A 20,040-nucleotide genomic window follows, 5' to 3' on the forward strand; every position below is an offset into this window, starting at 1 on the left:
AACTTCCAAAAGAAAGACTTCTAGCGCACTCCTATGTGGGTTTAACATAGCATTCAATCTATTAAATGTGCACAGGAATGCATCCATAGCTTCTCAGTACAGTATTGATAAAATGTTTTGCCCAGAGGAGGATACACAAACGCACAAACGCGCACGCACGCACACACACACACACACACAGGCCACTCAATAATTTATGGGCTGATCATAGTAGGAGCTAGTTTTGAAGAGAGAGCCTCAGGACTTACTAAAGGGCAGGGAAGAAAAACAAGCAATCATGCTCAAAATCACAAGACAATATTATATTGACCTGCCAGTATATCTATATAGTGTGACCCACAAACCAATTCAACTGGATCATAAGATTATGCAACAGGATGAAGCCAGAATTGTGATCTAGATGTCACCCGATGCTATGAATCAGTTTTCACCTTCATGAAATCCCTAAATTTGTTCTATGTCTGTAACAAACAGGTCAGTCGTGCAAGTGCCAAATGGAAAATGGGGGGATAAATATGGCATAAAATTCTGTTTTCTGCTTGTCCTATATAGAAATCGCTAGAAAGAAAATTCAAATTTAAAGCAAGCACATTGTAAGGAGCTTTAGATCTCAAATATCTGATCTCATAAGGTATCAAAATGCTACTGAACAACAAGTGCTATTGGTCCATAATATTTAAAATTATTTCAGACTAACCATACCTGCTAAAAATGTAGTCAAGTTGCATATACACATCTTTCCTCTTAATACTTACAAAGGAGTATGGGCATTACATAAGCACAGTATTAGGAAAAGTACACTGTGGAATATCGCTAGGTAGAAAGACTCCCTTAAGTTCATCTCTGATGCAACATAATCATTGTATTTTATGCCAGCACTAGTAAATGACACCCCCCCCCCTGCCCACTACCTCCCACCTACCTGCCTCCACAAAGTGTTGCAATTGGAAGTGGCAAACTGCTGTGGAAAGATCAAATAAAAGTTTCCATATAAGCAAAGTAGTATGAAAGAAAAATAACCACTCACTAGTACAAAACTTCATTTGCTTCGTGCCTCTCGTATCTCACTGTTTCACACATCATTCTGTGAAAAAAGAAACAAAAACCATTTATAAGTAAGAGTGCTTTTATTAACTGCTATTTTATATTACAGTTAGGCCAGTTCCCTTAAAGCCACACATGCTAAGGATAAGTGGCTGTCACTAATATATGGCTGCGCTGTAGCAGTTTTCTCACAATGGGTTTTTAAACACATATCAAAATAGATGTACAAAAAGTGAAGGTTGCGGACCATGATCTGCTATATTTGATTTCAGGGAAGTGAAATCTTAAGTCCTCACAAAGAATGTTCTTTGTTGTTGTAGCCATCATGAGGAAAATAATGTCAAGATCGCCATCCCTTAAGTGACAGTGATTCTATTCCATTCCATGTGTCACTTTCCATGTTATTTGTTAACTCTATCCAAAGACACATTTATTTAAATTTGGTCTCATTCCAGAAAGCAAAGCATATGGCATATTGTGTGTGTGTGTGTGTGTGTGTGTGTGTGTGTACACACACACACACACACCTACCTCAAAATCCTGAATGCAGGGAGTATAGGATATAAACTGAAAACCAGGCATCTTATTTTTAAAAATTAGATGATATTGCTCTATTACAAGCACCTTAAGTCTTACACGTTTATGCAAAACTGGTCTGAAAATAAAAATGGTAATTGGGATACAGGAATAAAGAGATAAAACAGATTTACCTAATTAAGTCTTATTCATTTTATTGAAATGAATGGTTTCTCTTAAGTCGGGGGGGGTGTCTTCTACTGCATAGAAATACCTTTCATGTTACATGTAAGCTACAAGTCATGTTAGCACAGAAAAGTTAATACATTTACCCAGTATCCCAGGGCAAGAATGGAATTCTTACTCAAAAGATTTATCAGAAAATGAACAAGCAGACTCCTGTACTTTTGGGATTTACAATAGAAATGGAGGATTCCCCATTGTTACTTCTATCAACAACTGTGGTTCTAATAACTGATTTTATGCCACTAGACTTTCTTTGCCACCATGAGTTGCAACTCACATAATTATGCTATTTAAAAATCTAATATACTGTCAGTAGCTACCTTCCTTCCAGGTAACTTTCAAAGCTCATCCCTTGCCAGAATCAGCTACAGAAGGAGTCTGCTGGGAGTCTGTATCTCTGTGTGTTTTTACCTGGCAGCTGCCAAGCTTATTGGGGCTGTCTGTTCTCTTTCCCTCCAGATAACATTAAAAGCTCCCGCTTTGTCAGAGGTGTGAGCCTTTTGGCACAAGTCAAAGGAACCTGTGCCCCTGCAATGAGGGAAAGAGAGCCCAGTGCAGTCTTCCAAAAGAGCTGTGAAAAGAAGTTACCATATTGTATATGGAGAAAAGACATCCATATTGAATATGGATATTCTATGAAAACTATTGCCCCACCCCTCTACAGAAGTGATAAAATTCTTAAGGGTGAAAAAGAATCTGAGGCTCAAAACTATGAAAGATTTTGCTGCCTGGGAGAGTGCTGCTGCACTGGGTTAAAAAAAAAACCCTTCCCAGAGAGAGAAGGTCAACTAGCACTGGTGCTCATAAGCCCATTTTTTGATGCAGTATTTTGAATCTCTATGTGATTGTATGAAATTGTGTTAATTGATGGATTTTATTGTTTTTCTATGTTATTTATATGCTATTGTGTTTTTGATATTATAGTGGTTGTAATGTATGCTAATTTTAAATCCTATTCCTATTATTGTAGACTGTTGGATCAACAACAACAACATATCAGTTCATTGTGGACTGCTTTGAGTTCAACATTGCTGTTGGAAAAACAGGATACAAATATTAAATTTTGGCATAGCTCAGGGCACCGTGGTACCTGCCCCTGTCATCAGCAGGCAGCAATGTAATTTCAACCTGTGATAACAAATAATAATATGATGCCGGAACATGCGTTGACATACAGCAATGCAATTTTTTTTATTTTTTTTTAAGGGAAAGCAAGGCATAGATTGCCACTGTTGCACACTCTTTCCCATCTAATTTTCCAAGTTGTTTGTAATGGTAACAGGTACCATGACAGAGATGGGAAACACACAGATTTGTTGCTCAATATTATAATAGTGAAATGCTTTAATAATAGCAGTAAAGTGTGTCTGTTCATAAAGTTGACATCTGAGATTTTCACATGTATTTAACAAAGTTTATCTAAATATACTCCTGGAATGTGAATTAACAGATTCTATTCCCACCAGTTCCATCCTCTACAGAATGGCTTAATTGCTAACTTGAAACACTTTACCTATAACCTACATTCAGCCAAACTACTTTCATTAAAAATTTCATTACAGAAGAGCTGAATTCTCATGATACGTTTATTCCAATTAAATTTAAGACTCTGATTGTGCATTCACAAAAGAAAATGTGTGATGAAGAATGAAGAAACTGTTACCAACTTCCATCTGGCTGTAGATTTCTGATATTTGCTTAACTTTCTGACAGAACGTGTCACAGTCAAGTGTAGGCATGTATAGTTCCCAAAGTCATACTTAGTATTTCAGAACACTAATTAGCAGGTTTCAGTTGTCCTTGAGTTCTACAATACAACACTGTGAGCAATTTGAAGCAATTGCATTCACACATACTCTCACGTTTTCTCTTTCTTCTAACACAGCTTGCTCAGAGAGCCAATGTGGGAACCCACATTTGTCCTTATGATTAGGAGACAACACTTAGCTAGCTCTAGATGGGGCAGCACTCTCACTGGAGGAGGAGATTCGCAGCTTGAGGGTTTTCCTGGTTGCATTTTAGCCTCAGGTAGCTTCAGTGGAACAAAGTACCTTTTACCAGCTATAGATAGCTCACCAGCCACAGGCTATCCTGGATAGGGATAGTCTGGCCTCAGCTATCTTTGCTCTGTTAACCTCCCAATTTGGTTACTGCAATGTGCTGTAACTTGGGTTGCCTATGAAGATGGTTCTGAAACCCAAATTGTTTCAGAATACAAGAGCAAGAATTTTAGCTGGCACAGCTCTTTCAGATCATATCTCACCAGGTTTAGAAAAGAGTCTCTGGCTGGCTAATCATTTTCAAGTCCAATGCAAACTACTAATGTTTACATCTAAAACTCTAGGTTGCTTGGAACCCAGATATCTTAAGAAGTATCTGATCCCAATAGTGGGTCCAAGGGTTAAGAAGGCGGTTCCTGCACATGGTGTAGAGGGAAGTGAGGGGCAGATGGGGCTTGTCCACCTGGAAAGTAGCCCATCTAGGAGCAGGAAAACTCTGATCCTAAACCTCTCCTGCCTTGCGGAGTATCTTTGGGAGAAGAAAAGGCTACACAAATTCGGAGTGAATTCCCCAAGACAGCTGGACGGTGCCTTGTGCAGCTTCTGCTGCCAACGTGGTACCAAACGTATTGCTTTGATTTCCTTAGTACCATATCAGCAAGTCTTGTCATCTGGGCAGCCCAGGACCTCCATACACACTGCCCAGGCTTGCACCCCAGGGAGGTCACTTCATTGATGTTAACACAGCGATTTGACTTCACCCCAGAGGCACATTCCATTGTCTTCAAGACAGATGCATGACAACAACCTGATCTCATATCAACGATCTTTGGCTATAAAACTATCAGCCAATGCCCTTCTCCAAGTGCCACCCTGTCAAAAGTAAAAATCATTAGCTATTTTTACTGTAACTGCCTTTTCTTACATATTGAATTTTATATTAAAAGTATGTCATAAGCTGCTTTGAGATAAGTTATAAAGAAAATGGGATCTAACAACTTTAAATAAACAGATTACTAAGTCATTAAATAGCATTCTTAGACGACACCCAAATAAACTTCATGGTCATCACTTTTCATTGCTCAGCAAACTTCACTAATCAACAGTATGTAAAATTGTGTAAATACAGGAGTTCTATTTGTTTCTGTGTGTGTGTGTGTGTGCGTGTGTGTGTGTGTGTGTGTGTGTGTGTGTGTTTTCATGAGACCAGTGGCTGCATATTTAGGTATTCCTTATCTCAAATTTTTACAGTTTTGCTTTAATTTTCAGTTAATCCATACTGAGAGGAAGTGCATTACTTAACTACCAAAACAGAATTTTTCTGTTAAAAAGCAACACCTTGTGTTAAAAAGAGGATAAAGCACTTTCATTAAACAACTTACCGGAGCTGGTGTTCTCGTAGATTAGACAAAGCTTCCATTCCGTGTAAATAGGAATACACTATCTCCAGATCCTACAAACAGAGAAGACAATCATTAAAATTTTGAGATCAATGCAAATCACTTTAAATACTTACTACAGTATTAAAGTATGCAGAGGGGAGCTATATTTTACATACATAAACACAAACAGCCTCCTAAAACAAATGAGTGCTAATCTATTGGACCATTGGGAGAATTGCTTATTTTTACAAGACTGGGATTTTCTTGAAGGCATCTTTCTTCTCTAAATAGAAGAACATAAACTGACATAATTTAAATGCCATTTCAAGAAGATCTCTAATGAAATGATTTCATTGCCAATACAGTGGTACCTCGGGTTACAAACACTTCAGGTTACAGACTCCGCTAACCCGGAAGCAGTAACTCGGGTTAAGAACTTTACCTCAGGATGAGAACAGAAATTGTGCGCCAGTGGTGCAGTGGAAGCGGGAGGCCCCATTAGCTAAAGTGTTACCTCAGGTAAAGAACGGTTAAGAACAGACCTCTGGAACGAATTAAGTTCGTAACCAGAGGTACCACTGTACATCACCTTCTTCCTCCCATGCCCTATCACAAATCTTAAAAATATCTTGCAAGCTAGAACATTATCACCAGCTATTGCTGAAGAACACATCACCAAGCACACAATCTCAGAAATTCCAAGAACCCATTATTGTGTAGATCAATGGCTATATTAAAATACAAAGCACTTGAATTAAAAGGAAGAAATTCACTAGATTAAAAGTAGATTACCTGACCAAAATAGTTTAAGTAAATCAAAATTAGTGTAACTTGAGCAGTATTTTTTCTATATATTGGGAAAATAAAGATTTGAGGCTGCATCTATTACTGACAAGAATAACAGAAATAAATTAGAGAAATTCCATTGTGCTTTATAGAAATTTTAAAACCTGTGAATAAAGAGCAAACCAAGTCACCATGAAAAAATATAGAACTGATTCCAACTACATGCTAGGCTGGGAATTGTTATCTGATCAGCTCAACACAGCTTTTGGTGACTTTGGTTCTCAAATATTTTCCACCACCAATGACCAACAGTTAATGCCTCAAATCCTTCTGTTCTAAACTTTGTAACATCTTCTTGGCTCCTGTCTCTGGTGAATGAGGCTGCTCTGATACCGATCATTCTTAACGTATGGGACAATTGAATAATTGTAAGGCGCTATTCTACTTATGGACCAGAGGCATATAGAAGATCCTTAAATTGTTGTTATTGACATTTTTTTTTGAAGATTCCATCACTTTAATGTATTGGGAAGTTTTTGATATTTGACGTTGGCTGTGCTTTTATTATATTGTAAGCTGCCCAGAGTGGCTGGGAGGAATAAAATATTATTACCTATTAATGTTTTGGACTATCCCTTGGAATGTCACAGCAGCACAGGTATACGCTATAGATATTGCATGTTCCCACAGCAAAAATTAAGACCACCAATGTAATAATAATAATAATATCAGTTATTTGATATTTTACTCTCATTTTAAATTGGGAGTCACTTTCCCAAAGTGTATAGATTCACAACTCTAAGTAATGCAATTCACATTTTAAAAAATCTCTACGTTAGATTTTCTAAAACAGGAATGGCGTTACTTAAGAGTTGTGAATATCAATACACTTTGGAACAGTGGTCCCAATTTTAAGTTAGAGTAGTATATCAAAGGACTATGTGGAAAACCACTGGAACACTGTCATACTCTAAGTAGAACATACAGTAACTAGGTAACGGAAACGGTTGGTGCCTCTGCATGCACCATGAATTAAAATGAATCTCTCAAATGTAATAATAATAGACTGTGATCATAAAATACAGCTGCTTCATTTACATTTTCGCTAAACTATGTATCTTGAAGGGGGGAAATACTATAGAGAAACTTAGGGGGGGGGAATTGATCCCCAGCAATATAAAGGTTTATTCTGTTTAAAATTCTGTTGGGAGCTGCCCAGAATGGGTGGGGAAACCCAGCCAGATGGATGGGGGTATAAATAATAAATTTATTATTATTATTATTATTATTATTATTATTATTATTATTATTATTATTATTTTCCCTAGCGATGAATAATGCAGAAGGAGCTGGGTCAGGAGAAGTCTGTGCATGCCGCTCTAATGGTCAATTGTGTAATCTGGCAACAATAAAACCACATCCCAACACACACACCTTTATCTTTATTTATTTTATGTTAAGAAATTTATATTCCACTTGATTCTTTAATTTAAAAAACCTCAAAGCAATTTTAAAAAAACAATAAAGTAGTAAAATCAGTTAAAAACAGATATTTGAAACATTCAAATAATAATTAATTAAACATTCTATATATCTGGATAGGCTTGTCTAAACAAACATCTTTTTAAGAGGAAACAAAAAGTAAAAGGAAGTACGCTTGATGTCAATAAGCAGGGAATTCCCAAATTATGGTTGCTGCCAGATTGATTTCTTACACAGGAAAGAGTGTGCAGGCTTTCCTTAATTAATCAGGTGGGCAAGAGGAAAGTACGGTAATCTACATCCTACGTCTGTTTTAAATAAGTACAGAGCTTGGGATGAAAAAGAAAAGTACACTCACACACAGAGATCTTATGAAAACAGATCAAAACTGTGCAAACATTTTTCAAGCTGCTGCATAATCTGAGCTCCTGTCATCTGTTGTTAGGCAATCTATTCCACAAACAGTTGCTTTGAAGGTAGTGTGAAATCCTGTAAAGCTCTTCCACAAAGCGCTAAGAAGGAGCTTCTATTAGGAAACAGCACCCCCCCCCAACCGTCCCTGCCATTCACAGGTAATGGAAAAATAAGTATTTTGTGAACTTCTGGGTGGGGGATATCCACCACCTCAAACTCTTCTTCAATCAGGAGGCAACACTCAGAATAATTTTGGAGAGGGATGAAGTGCAAAGAGATATTTTAGTTTTGCTTCTGCTGCCTGTTTTATTTAAGAAAATTAATACAGTGGTACCTCGGTTATGAACTTAATTCATTCCGGAGGTCCATTCTTAACTCGAAACCGTTCTTAACATGAGGCATGTTTTCGCTTATGGGGCCTCCCGCTGCCATTGCCGCGCGACTTCTGCTCACATCCTGGGGCAAAGTTCGCAACCAGGAGCATCTACTTCCAGGTTAGTGGAGCTCATTACCCAAAGTGTTCGTAAGGAGGACGGTACGTAACCCAAGGTTCCACTGTATGCCATGTTTTATTTCATGTTTTATTTCTGATGGTTATAAATTTTATGAGTTTATTTTGATGTGATTTTTTTTATTGCTAATTGCAGTTTTAATGTTTGTTGAAGGTGAGGTCAGCATGGTGCCCTCCACATATTGCTAGATTACAATGCCATCACCCTTGACCAGGAGTCAGCAAACTTTTTCAGCAGGGGGCCAGTCCACTGTCCCTCAGACCTTGTGGGGAGCCAGACTATTTGGGGGGAGGGGTGATACAAGAGAACCACAAGCCCCAGTGGCTGCTTACCTGTGTCTTGTGAGAGGCAGGGGCTGGCGGCCACGGCGGTGGTGGACGGACAATGAGCGGCACGCGAAAGGGCTCCAGAGAGGGGCTGCGTAAAATGGCGGCAGCTCAAGCGCTACTGCTGCTGGCACCAGCAAAGCCCAGCCCCCTTCCTCCTCCAGGCAGGGCAGGGAGAAGCCAGGAGGAGGGAGGAGGCACCAGCGCCACCGTGTGAGGGAGAGGGAAAGAATGTGTGGGCTGGCGATCCACGCAGCAATTCCCGGACCGTCTGTGGGCCAGATCCAGAAGGCAATTGGGCCTGATCCGGCCCACAGACCTTAGTTTGCCGACCCATACCCTTGACCTTAAAGATTGGAACTGATGGGAGTTGTAGTCCAGCAATATCTGGAGGGCACTAAGTTGGCTAACCTCTGGTTTATCATATACTGCCCTGGAACCTTTGAATGAAAGGCAGACTACAAATACCTCAGGAAGGAAGGAAGGAAGGAAGGAAGGAAGGAAGGAAGGAAGGAAGGACTAAGGAAGGTAAATTCAGATCACAGCCACACTGACCCTAGTGCAGTACTGTATGTACCTATGTACTGTGTGCTTTTAACTATGTCTACAGATGAGGTCAACTACAGGCAGAAGCACGAATATGCTTTTCTACTGGGCTGGAGACTTATAATGGGGAAGCAGGTAATCCCATTCCAGTTTGTAGGTAAGAAATGTTCACGTGATAAAATGTGCAGAGGCAAAACACCATTGAATCATACACTGCACTGAAATAAATGGCACAGCCAGCTACTGGACTTTGATAGGCACATTGATTGCAAAAAAGGAGGTAACTGCTCTGCGTATATATCATTAATGCAGTTAATATCTACCGGTATTACCTATTGGCTGCAGATATTACCACTTATGGTATATAGTACTGGGAGTCACCACAGAAAGTATAGATCAAAATTGCTAAGACTCATCAATTATATTTGTGCTACTTGGCCATACACATTAAATCTTAAAATCCAAGTCCTCTTGGAAGGTACTATGAATCAACCCAATGAAATATTTTACTTTACAGAGAAAAGCAGATGAAGGTTCTATCACTGCTTGCGTATATCTTCCTTGAGAAACTTTCTAATGTACTATTTCTAATTTCCCCTGGAAGGAAGAATACTACTCTATGACCTCTTATTTTCTACATATAGCCGATTTATGATGCATAAAGAAACAGGACAATTAATTCAAATTGTCCTGAAATGCAAAAGGAGAATAATGACTGATTATTACAATGTAAAACAGAAGGAAGTAAAAATGACTTGGATTTTTATAATAGATTTTAACAGGGGTAGGGATGTATGGTGCTCCAGATGTTGTTAGACTTCAGCTCCCATCTTCCCTGACCATTGGCAATATTGGCTGCAGTCAATAGAAGTTGGGAGTCCTTATCCTTATTTTATAGTATTAATAAACTAATTCTTGCCAGGTTTTTGTTTTTTTTCCCTTTTTACCATTTTTAAAAAGGAGAACAAAAATTATTTTAGGATCATCATTATATTCCTTATGCACACAGATGTTCACTAATTGTTTTCCAAAGTGAAAATATTCAAGTGAAGAACTGATTTCTGAACAGTACTGCTAGGTTCCAATAAGTAGCATGTGCCTTCAATCACTTGACTTTTTGGCATGTTTGCCATTCAATGAAGATCCAGAGTCCATGTTCTACAGCCACAACATACTTTTAGATACAGAATACAGTACCAATATACTGCCAATATTCCTGATACAAAGTTTTGAATTTCCACTAGATGGCAGTCTGGACCAACTTTCGTCTTTGAAAGATTGATTTTAAAAAAACTAATTCAATTCCAATAATTAAAAATATTCTGTTAATAAACTGGACATAAAATTATGTTTAGGTGCTTCACCTGACACACAGTTTCTGTCAATGTCATTCAAGCTGCTCCGTACATAATTTTTATTCTTTTGAAATATACATAATATTCTTTAAAAGCTTTGGCTCTGAACAGAATGAATCATTTTGAAATGTAATTACATTACATTTTACTTTACTATAATTCTCTTCTGCTTAAATGTTTTATTGAATGTATTATTAGTTTATGTTGGAAAGTTATTATAAAATGAATTATTGATTGTGTGCCCCCCCCCCCCCGACAGGGACAAATTTTGCACAATTTAAAGCTCCTGCTATATCCACTGCTTAATATTTAATCATTGTTAAATGAATTATGACTGAATTTGTTTGCAATGCTGATGCTACAACAGTTATAGATTGTGTTTTTCAGGAATTTAAAAAAACCCACTTGAAATATATTTATTCCAGCAAATACAAAAAACTTAATATTTTAATCGCAATTTACACAATGTTGAATGTGGTATTCAACTTATTATTGTTATTTAACTTGGAAGCCAACATGCACACAAATATTTTTGTGGAAAGCTGGCAAACAAATTTAATTAGCTTATTTCCTTCAACCAACAGTTGTTATTGATGTAAACAATGTCAACAGAAAGATAAGATAAAATACATGCTGCATTTGTTTCCTCACGATATAGAATACTTTTGATGACAACTTTTATTTACACACCGACACACTTACACCTCATTCGAACATCCTATAAAAACAACTTGCTGAACAAGTCCTTGAAAGCAAGTCACACTTTACTACAAGTTCTCTGCCCCCCACCACCACACACCTTAAAAACACAAACAAATCTAGAAAGGGTATAGCCCCCTAGGAATAGCATTTACCTGAATGAAAGCAGGTTTTAATTGGCAGATACAAATAGGTAGTCTGCACTGAAACAAATATTTCATGGACTGACTCTGCAAGCTTGCTGTCAATTAACCAGAGTTAGATCACAAAGAAAAATGGGTTCAAACCAAATACACCTGGCCAACTTCTCACTTTAGAGAATAACGAAGCATAGTTACAGGATAGATGGGCATGCCATCTTTGCAAATTAAATGAACTCCCGCTGTTAAGTATAGAAATCAACTAAACATTACTAAAGCTCAGATGAAGACAATCTGATTTTGCCCTCAGAGGACAAAACAAACATGGCTGGTAAATTCAGCTGAGGCACAACAATTTGCCTGAGTGTACACTGAATTTCATGGCTGACTTTACTGACTAGTGCACAATAATTTTGTCCAGTTTTGCCTATATAAAAAGCAAGCATGTTTCTCTTTGTTTCTATTTTGGGCTTCACAAGGAATCTATGCATTCCAGTTATTACTAGGTATAGATATCAATAACTGCATTAAGTATTTCTTTAATGGAGGATCAGCTATGGTTGTTTCTTTTTCCCAGCAGCCATTAGTGAAACCTGAAATTAAAGAGGCTGATCTAATTAAGTCTGCACAACTGGGCCATCTTACAACTAATGCAAATTGCTGACTTCCTGGCTTCAACGTTCCACACACACACACCCCACACCCTTTTTTGTTTAAAATTCAGCCTGAAGACAATTTGTTTGAATTTTAGCTAGAACTTGTGTTAGCCAATTACTTTATACTTAGCCATCAGAATCCAAAACCTGACAACATTTTCAAACCAAAAATGTTTACTTTCTGAATATCAGAAAAAGTGCTTGCAGTCTGCAGCAGAGATATAAAATATAATGGCAATTGTGCACCACTCCTATAACCTGGATACTATGGCCCTCCCTTCACAGTGTAATAGCTCCATCTATAAGCTTACACATACGTTTCAGTGACTACTACAGGCAAAAGAACTGTTAAATTGTTGTGGGATGGGAATATTTTAAGCTATCAGATATCAGTGGGTAGCTTTAGAAAGTGCATTTTTCCAAGTCAAGTGCAAAGATCCTGTCAGTTAATGCTTTTTAAAAGATGCTCAAAGGCACTCTTAATTCTTTAACTAGCAATGATTGCTCTGGGGTAGCTAGTGTCTTTGAAGTTGGTTTCCAGAGTTGTGGGGGGGGGGGTGCTTGCAGGTTGTTCACACACACACACACACACACACACACACTACCCATGCACCCATTCACAAAGAGCACATCTCACATTCACAAAATCTCCACTTCTTGTACATACATCTATTCATGTAAGCATGTACCCCATTAATTCACTATCTATCCGTCCGTCCGTCTGTTCTCTCTCTCTCTCCTAACACCAAGACAACCTGCAGCACACAAAATCAACCCTTCCAAACCGTGAAGTGTACAATCAGTCTTGAAAAATACAAGGGTTGAAGGAGTGTTGTTGTTTCCTACTTCCTTCCTCAACTTTATGAACTCTGCAACTTGAGAGCAGCACTCAAGCTGCAGAACCACAGTCCAGAAAAGACACACTTCACATCAAGAGTCCAACAACAGTGGCTGGAAACACAACATCAAGGATATCAGGGGCAAGACAACATTCATTAATGTTTGCATTCCTCCATTTTAATGTATCTTAGGTTTCTTAGCACTTCATAACTTTAAGAAATTGAGCAAAATACAAACTCATATGGGAGTTGGATCCAGACATGCCTTTTAAAAAATAGACTTCCTTCCTTCCTTTCACAGAAAGGGGTCTGTCTGATTCAGTGGATTTTCCCACTAGAGGAAGATGGAGAATTTTATTTTTATTTATTTTTTGCCAATTCCTCCTTCTCCTGCAGCACCCAAGTCAGCTCCCACACTGTTCCAGAGTGCTGCCTAAACCTTCATAGCAGCTCTTCAGGGAAAAGAAAAGGCTGCAGGGTGAAGAACAAATTGGCAAATGGTGTTTCCACCTTGGGACCTTTAGGTAAAGGGCAAACTAGAAATATGGTAAATAAATAAATAGCCTTCATGTTTATCCTGTATCATTAAATCAGATAATTTGTCATTAAAGGATGTTTCCAGTAAACCAGTGTGTTGCTCATTATGATAGATATATAGATGCAAGTGTTTCTCAAATGCATTTTTAATTGCTTCTTTTATTAAAAATCATTTTATTGAGTATACAGGATAATCTACTCAAGCGAAACAGTACAAAGACTTAATGATCCACCCACACATGGAGGTTTTTATATACTTGAGGTTCAAATCAACACAATTTATGCAACATATGCTGCTGCTGAATCTTTTAACAGAATAACAGTGATGAAAATAAGACATCCATGATTATAATGATGCCACAAGAAGAAGATAAATGTGAAAGAGGCTAGATGGAAAATTAGAGCCTGCCACCTCTTTCAGTCAGAAAAAAGTGAACAGAAAATTATAGGGTGCCCCATTCTCCTTTCTTGTACACTTCAGAGACATTATCAGAAGTCATACAATTAAAGGACGTTGAAGATCTGGAGTAAGAAATCTATTCTCAAATCAGGTTATGCTTTAACTACAAACAGTGTTTTTTGTACCTCAAAATGTATCTCAGAAACTGATGAATATATTTGTAACAGATTTTATACCACTCTTCATACAGAGCACCAGAATGCTTCAAACTTGAGAGACCAAGGAAGATTAAACACTATGTATTATGCATTGTTTTGCCTTAGTCTACTCTCCCACCCACCCAGTCAGTCAGTCACACAACTGCCAACCATCATTATCTCAGACTTGTGCACATTTAACTTCAGTCAATTTACCCAGAGCTTGGCTCCCACCAGTCTAGGTAACAGATAGGTAAGACACAAAGACCTGGGTCATATTAGAGCAGGCATAGGCAAACTCGGCCCTCCAGATGTTTTGAGACTACAACTCCCATGATCCCTAGCTAACAGGACCAGTGGTCATGGATGATGGGAACTATAGTCCCAAAACATCTGGAGGGCCGAGTTTGCCTATGCCTGTTTTAGAGCATAAATATAGTCCAACGTATCAACTTTTCAATCCTATTAACTACCATTAACACTTGACAGACATGTTCAGCAAACTTTGTGATCTTCTAAAACTTTGAAAAATAGTGAGGTACTTTCAGAGGCAAAGGGGCAAGTAATAAAACCAAGCAAAACATAAATATAAACATTGCAATAGAAATCTCATGAAAAAGCTAGATATAGCTGTCAAAATAGAAGATGAGGAGGAGGAGGAGGAGTTAAAATATTACAACTGCAAGATGGTTGCTGCCTACATTAATTGAAAAGGCACATACAGAGGCATATATCTGGGGTGGAATAAGTAAAGCTATTCTATAGATAGTATATGTGTTTATTTTCTACAATTTGTTTTATACTTGATACCCAAACAACAGGGATCAAAGCTTGCAGCAGAAACAACTAGAGAAAGCAAAGCCTTTAACAGAAAAAAACAGACAGTACTGGTAATTCAATACAACAGCAACTCTGGGCAGCTTCCAACACATATAATAAAAGACAATGAACACTCAATGTCCCATGTTGTTAATTTGGGGGTTCCATTAATGTTACAACTTAACTAGCCAATTCCTAACCAATTGGATAATCGGCATTCAAGTTTGCACATTAGTGACCTAGTGAGACAAGGAGTAAAGCAGATCTGGTCATGAAGAAGAACACACACTCAGGATTGTAACTGAAATGAATCTATTAGTTTGCTTAAGCCATATTACCATTTTTATATAGAAGATATATGTAGCATCCAAGTAACTCATTATGTCAGTGAAATGATTTCCATTTCTGCAATAGAATGTCCCTCCTCTCCTGGTCATCCCACCACCCAAACAAGCCTCTAAATCTGTTCTGGCCTCTTCTGCTACTTCTTTGCACATGCCCACCTCCATTTTGCCTGATTCTTTAGTCTGACTGAAATAGAAAGGGACAAAGTGGTAGATGAGCTGTGCCTATGTGTTCATGTATTAAAGGATGGGGAATATTGAACTGTTATGTTTTGAGCAACAGCATCATCAGTATGGAGGGAAGGCTTCAGGATGCTTCAATAGTAACGTGGACAGCTCCAAGCAGGGCTGAAATAGGCAATTGCCAAGAGCAGGGCTCAGATGTTGTTTCAGCAGTCATCCCCCCCAGAATATGGCTTAAATAGGAGCTTCGGCTCTATCTCAGTAGCTGAATTGGCCTTCCATGGAGGAGCCATTTCATTTAAAACCCCGCACCGCCCCAGCCTGCTTTAGTAGTCACTGATTCTAACAGAATGGGGTGCCCTGTGTTAGCATCACTATTTACATATATTGATAGCACAGGACACATTCCAAAAGACTGGGGTGTCGCCATTATAATTCCCATTTATAAAAAAGGGAGCAAGTTCGAACCAGGAAATTACAGGCCAATCAGTTTACTCAATATTGTGAGTAAACTGTATTCCTTACATCTCAAAGACAAATTTCAAGATTGGCTGGAGGTGGAGCATCAGATTGCAGAAGAACAGGCAGGATTCCGGAAAGGAAGAGCTACCATGGACCATTGCCTAGTATTTCAACACCTCATCGAGAAATACATATCTTGTAAATCTTCCTCCCTCTTTGCGGCCTTTATAGACTTAAAAACAGCTTTTGAGTCCATCTCGCGAAATAAGCTTTGGGAGAAGATGAAATCCTCAACAATTGATCCTCGCCTTTTCCTTCTTATACGATCAATATATACAAACACAAGCCTCCTGGTCCGCTGCTCCCATCAGGGACATCTGACACGGCGGGTGCCTACTCAGTTGGGTGTCAAGCAGGGATGCGTACTAGCCCCCCTGCTGTTCAATTACTTTATTAATGATATAATATCTAAACTATCAAGTTCTGATTTCCATCCACCCAAACTGGCAGATAGGCCTATCTCTATACTCCTGTATGCAGACGGTGCCCTGATCTTGTCCAGGACTCCAGTTGGATTAAGACGGGCGCTCCGGTCCCTTGCTCAATATTGTAAAGAGGCCTGTCTTACTATTAACTATCAGAAGACCAAAGTAATGACATTTGCTAAGCGTCCTAAGACACGACCTTGGAGTATCAACGGACGAAAAATCGAGCAAGTCCATTGTTTTAAATACTTGGGCATAGTCTTCCACGATAGAGGGTCAAGGAAAGCCCACTTAACACAAGTTGTGGCTGCAGCCCAGAAGTCCACCTCTGCAATCTTAGGTTTTTTAGGATCCAACGGTGCACACTATGTACCTGCGGCTCTAAAACTCTTTGAGGCTAAAGCGCTAGCTCAATTGCTTTATGGGGCTCAACTTTGTGCCCCTCCACCAAATCTGACCCTTCTTGAAAGGGTCCAGTCAAAATTTATCAGAGCAGCCCTCCAGGTGCCTCCATGTGTGCCAAATGCTGCTCTTCGTCTCGAAACAGGCATGGTCTGCGTCGAGGCGAGACTCTGGACACAGGCCTGTAACCTTTGGCTGAAAGTTCATCTTAATCCTCAGGGCCTTGCCCCATTGATATTAAAAGATAAACATCGCTCCTCTTGGATCAAAGCCATAGAAAACAAGATGACGAGCATAGGTTTACATCCAGCTTACCTGTGTTCACATAGTTACAACACAGCAAGGGCATTAGTTAAGCAGAGGCTAATGCCTATCGAGAGGCAAAATGACTTAAGTAAAGTCCCTCTTTTTTTAACCCCAGAGGAGCGGAGATACTTACAACTCCCAGCTAGGTATTTTACTCAGCTCGAGGTCCCATCCCACAGAAGGGCGTTCACACTGGCCTGAAATCATGTCCTGCCATCTGCCGTATTGGATGGGAGGTATAGGGGGGTTCCTTTGGGCGACAGACTCTGTCCATGCGGCTCCGGAGAAGTAGAGACTACAGACCATGTGCTTCTCCGTTGCTGCTTTTATAGGGCTTTACGGAATGAACTTATCTCTCCGCTATTATGTGAGTCTCCTGGATGTCCCGAAGAACACTACGCCCATTGGCTCCTATCAGATGCCAACCCTAAGGTCACTGCTGTGGTGGCAAAGTTCTGTGCTGTCGCTATTAAGCTTCGGTCCGCACAATTAGGTGGCTCCTGATCCTTCTTTTGATTTAAGTATTATAATAATCTGAATTGTTGACTTTTTAATTAATTTCTAAATTTATTCTTTTAAAGCAATAATTATTAATTTTAATGTACTTTAATTTTAATATGGCCAACCCCTTTTAGATCAAATCTCAGATCAATTTTAAATTGCATTTATTATTGATTCTGTATGTGTCTTTGTGTGTGTGTGTGTGCTGGTCGTTGACCGTAATAAAGAATGGGGGAAACTGTGTTTTCCCTAGAGTTCATAAGCTGTAGTTTGAGCAGAGCAATTCGACTTCAGGCCAGAGAGGTACTGGCATAATGGACTTCTCTTACGCAAGCTCTTCAAATACAGTATATACAACTGGGTGACCCTGGGGGCAACTGACTATCCTCCAAATCCTTCACCTCACTCCCAAAAGGAATCATACTTACACAATAAGCACATTACTAGCACAATAAGCACATTACAATAAGCACATTACTATCTACATCCAGGTTTCCCACAACATACAATTGTCTACAAGTGCAGAGTTTTTGATAATGCAAAAATATATACATTTGTGTGCAAAGAAATCCATAGTGAACTAAAAGGGGCTTCTCAGCAAACATGCATTCGATGGTGGTGCAAGCTGGTTTGAGATATATACAGTATTTAAAAATAACTTCATGTTCAATTGGAAATATTAAAAGAAATAACCTTTGTAATTCATTATAAAATAAGTTGACTACTGCTATTATTAAAAAATGGAGTTTTCCCCAAAGCAGCTCACAAGTAATCAATAGGTCATAACCATTTTTCCAGTGGTCTGCTTTCAGATAAACCAGTGTTCCACAGAGGGCAGGAAATGCAAAAATCAATATGCATTTAATGGCTAACAGGGACTTGCTTTTTATACACTATACATGTTGAGAAGTCCCTCTATTAAACACCAGTATTCTTTGTGTACCTGCAAAATAACTAACAGTTACATCATTATTACTGTGGCTTGCTGCATAAAAAAACCCTGCCTGGGAAGCTGATAAAAATATTATACCATCTGTAATGTATCTAGTTTGTTGTTGCTGCTTCCATGTCTAACCTCTGAATCCTGAGTAAAACAATAATCCTTTCAGCACCGAACAAGCACCAAGTTGCCCTAATTATTAACCAATCCCACAATGAGCTCAAATAGGAGAGCATATTTCATGAAATCACAAGACCCCAAGGATTAATCTATTTAACACAGGACCTCTGAAACAAACAACTTCAAGACAAAGATTGCTATAAGCAGATTTTATACCAGATAAGAGATAGGAAGAAAGATTAGAAAGAATCGATAACTGTTTCACAGCCATTTTTCTTCTTGTCAGCAAACTTTGAGGAACAAATCTTTGCTAATGCTCTCTGTAATTCAGAGTCTAGTTAATGAAGCATAGCTCCTTGGATGCTAAAATATAAATAATAAAAAGGCAAACTCAAAGGCTAGCTGCAGGTATGCTGGAAGCACAGCTTCAGATTCTTACAGATTTACCAGTAGTCGTCCACAGACCAACAAAACAAAACAACATCAGCATCCTCATACTTGCACAAACCTATGAATAAGGCAAACACAAACATTTCGCAACCCCTGATTCGCAACAACTAACATAGCAAGGGGCCCAAAATTCAGCTTGTATCTGTGCTTTTTATCAGTTTCTCGGCCACTTTGTGCTATCTTTGTCCATTTAAATCTTTGATTTGGGTTCTGAGACTCTCTGTACAGAACAAGGCTCTTCATTCCCCATTCTCTCTTATGGGGAATCTGTAAACGGATACAACTTTTTATTTCTATTTGGCAGAAGCAGATGAAATATTCAGGCACAGAAGCCCCCTCAGAGCGGATAAAGTCTGATAAATTGCAGGTCCATGAGCTTTTCTGTAGTAAGCAGAAGGTATTCACTTTCCTCCATAATCCATATTAGGGCAATACTTATGAAACCAACCAAAATACAAAATTCATATTAGTTTCCAATATTTAAGTGCCTTTGTCTCTTTCTCTTTCTTACTTTGAAGTAGTTAAGGGATGACTGAGTGGAGTATATTTTGCCCATCCATCTTTTTAACAATAGCATCTTCACACTGGCCATTTGCAATGTTTGTGTTGGAAAAGAATGTCATCCAATAGGCCTTAAAAGGGGAGGCTGCCCTTGATATTGCCAGTGGACTGCTGAAAAGCTCCAGAGGATTCCTTTTTTCCCAAGCAGAGCAGCAGATGAAATGAAGATTTAACTTTTAACTCTGCTATTCTGCTTTAACAAAAAATAACAACCCAGAACTCTGTTGTGCTCCACAGGTGGTATTTAAACAGCTTAACTTCTTGCAAAGTCTATGAACCTAGACCAGAGAAACAAAGAGAGACAGAAAAAAGAGATATAGCATACAGAAAAAGGGAGGCGGGTGACAGTGACAAACTGGCAGAAGGCTTTGTAAAAGCCCTGATCCAACT

At 38.7% G+C, this 20,040-nt stretch overlaps 1 protein-coding gene across 6 annotated transcripts in view; it reads right to left on the minus strand.

Annotated features, from left to right (window-relative positions):
* RAPGEF2 (Rap guanine nucleotide exchange factor 2) overlaps positions 1-20,040 on the minus strand; it is a 155,706-nt gene that overhangs the window by 95,786 nt on the left and 39,880 nt on the right. For all 6 annotated transcript variants that reach the window (XM_033161134.1, XM_033161132.1, XM_033161135.1 and 3 more), the window contains exons 2-3: positions 5,189-5,259; positions 1,028-1,084 (exon numbers count right to left, since the gene is read on the minus strand). In XM_033161134.1, coding sequence (XP_033017025.1) covers positions 1,028-1,084; positions 5,189-5,259 — 128 coding nt within the window. The remainder of the gene's footprint in view (positions 1-1,027; positions 1,085-5,188; positions 5,260-20,040) is intronic.

Source organism: Lacerta agilis, chromosome 9, assembly GCF_009819535.1.
Source record: "Lacerta agilis isolate rLacAgi1 chromosome 9, rLacAgi1.pri, whole genome shotgun sequence".
In the NCBI taxonomy this organism is placed as follows: Eukaryota; Metazoa; Chordata; class Lepidosauria; order Squamata; family Lacertidae; genus Lacerta; species Lacerta agilis.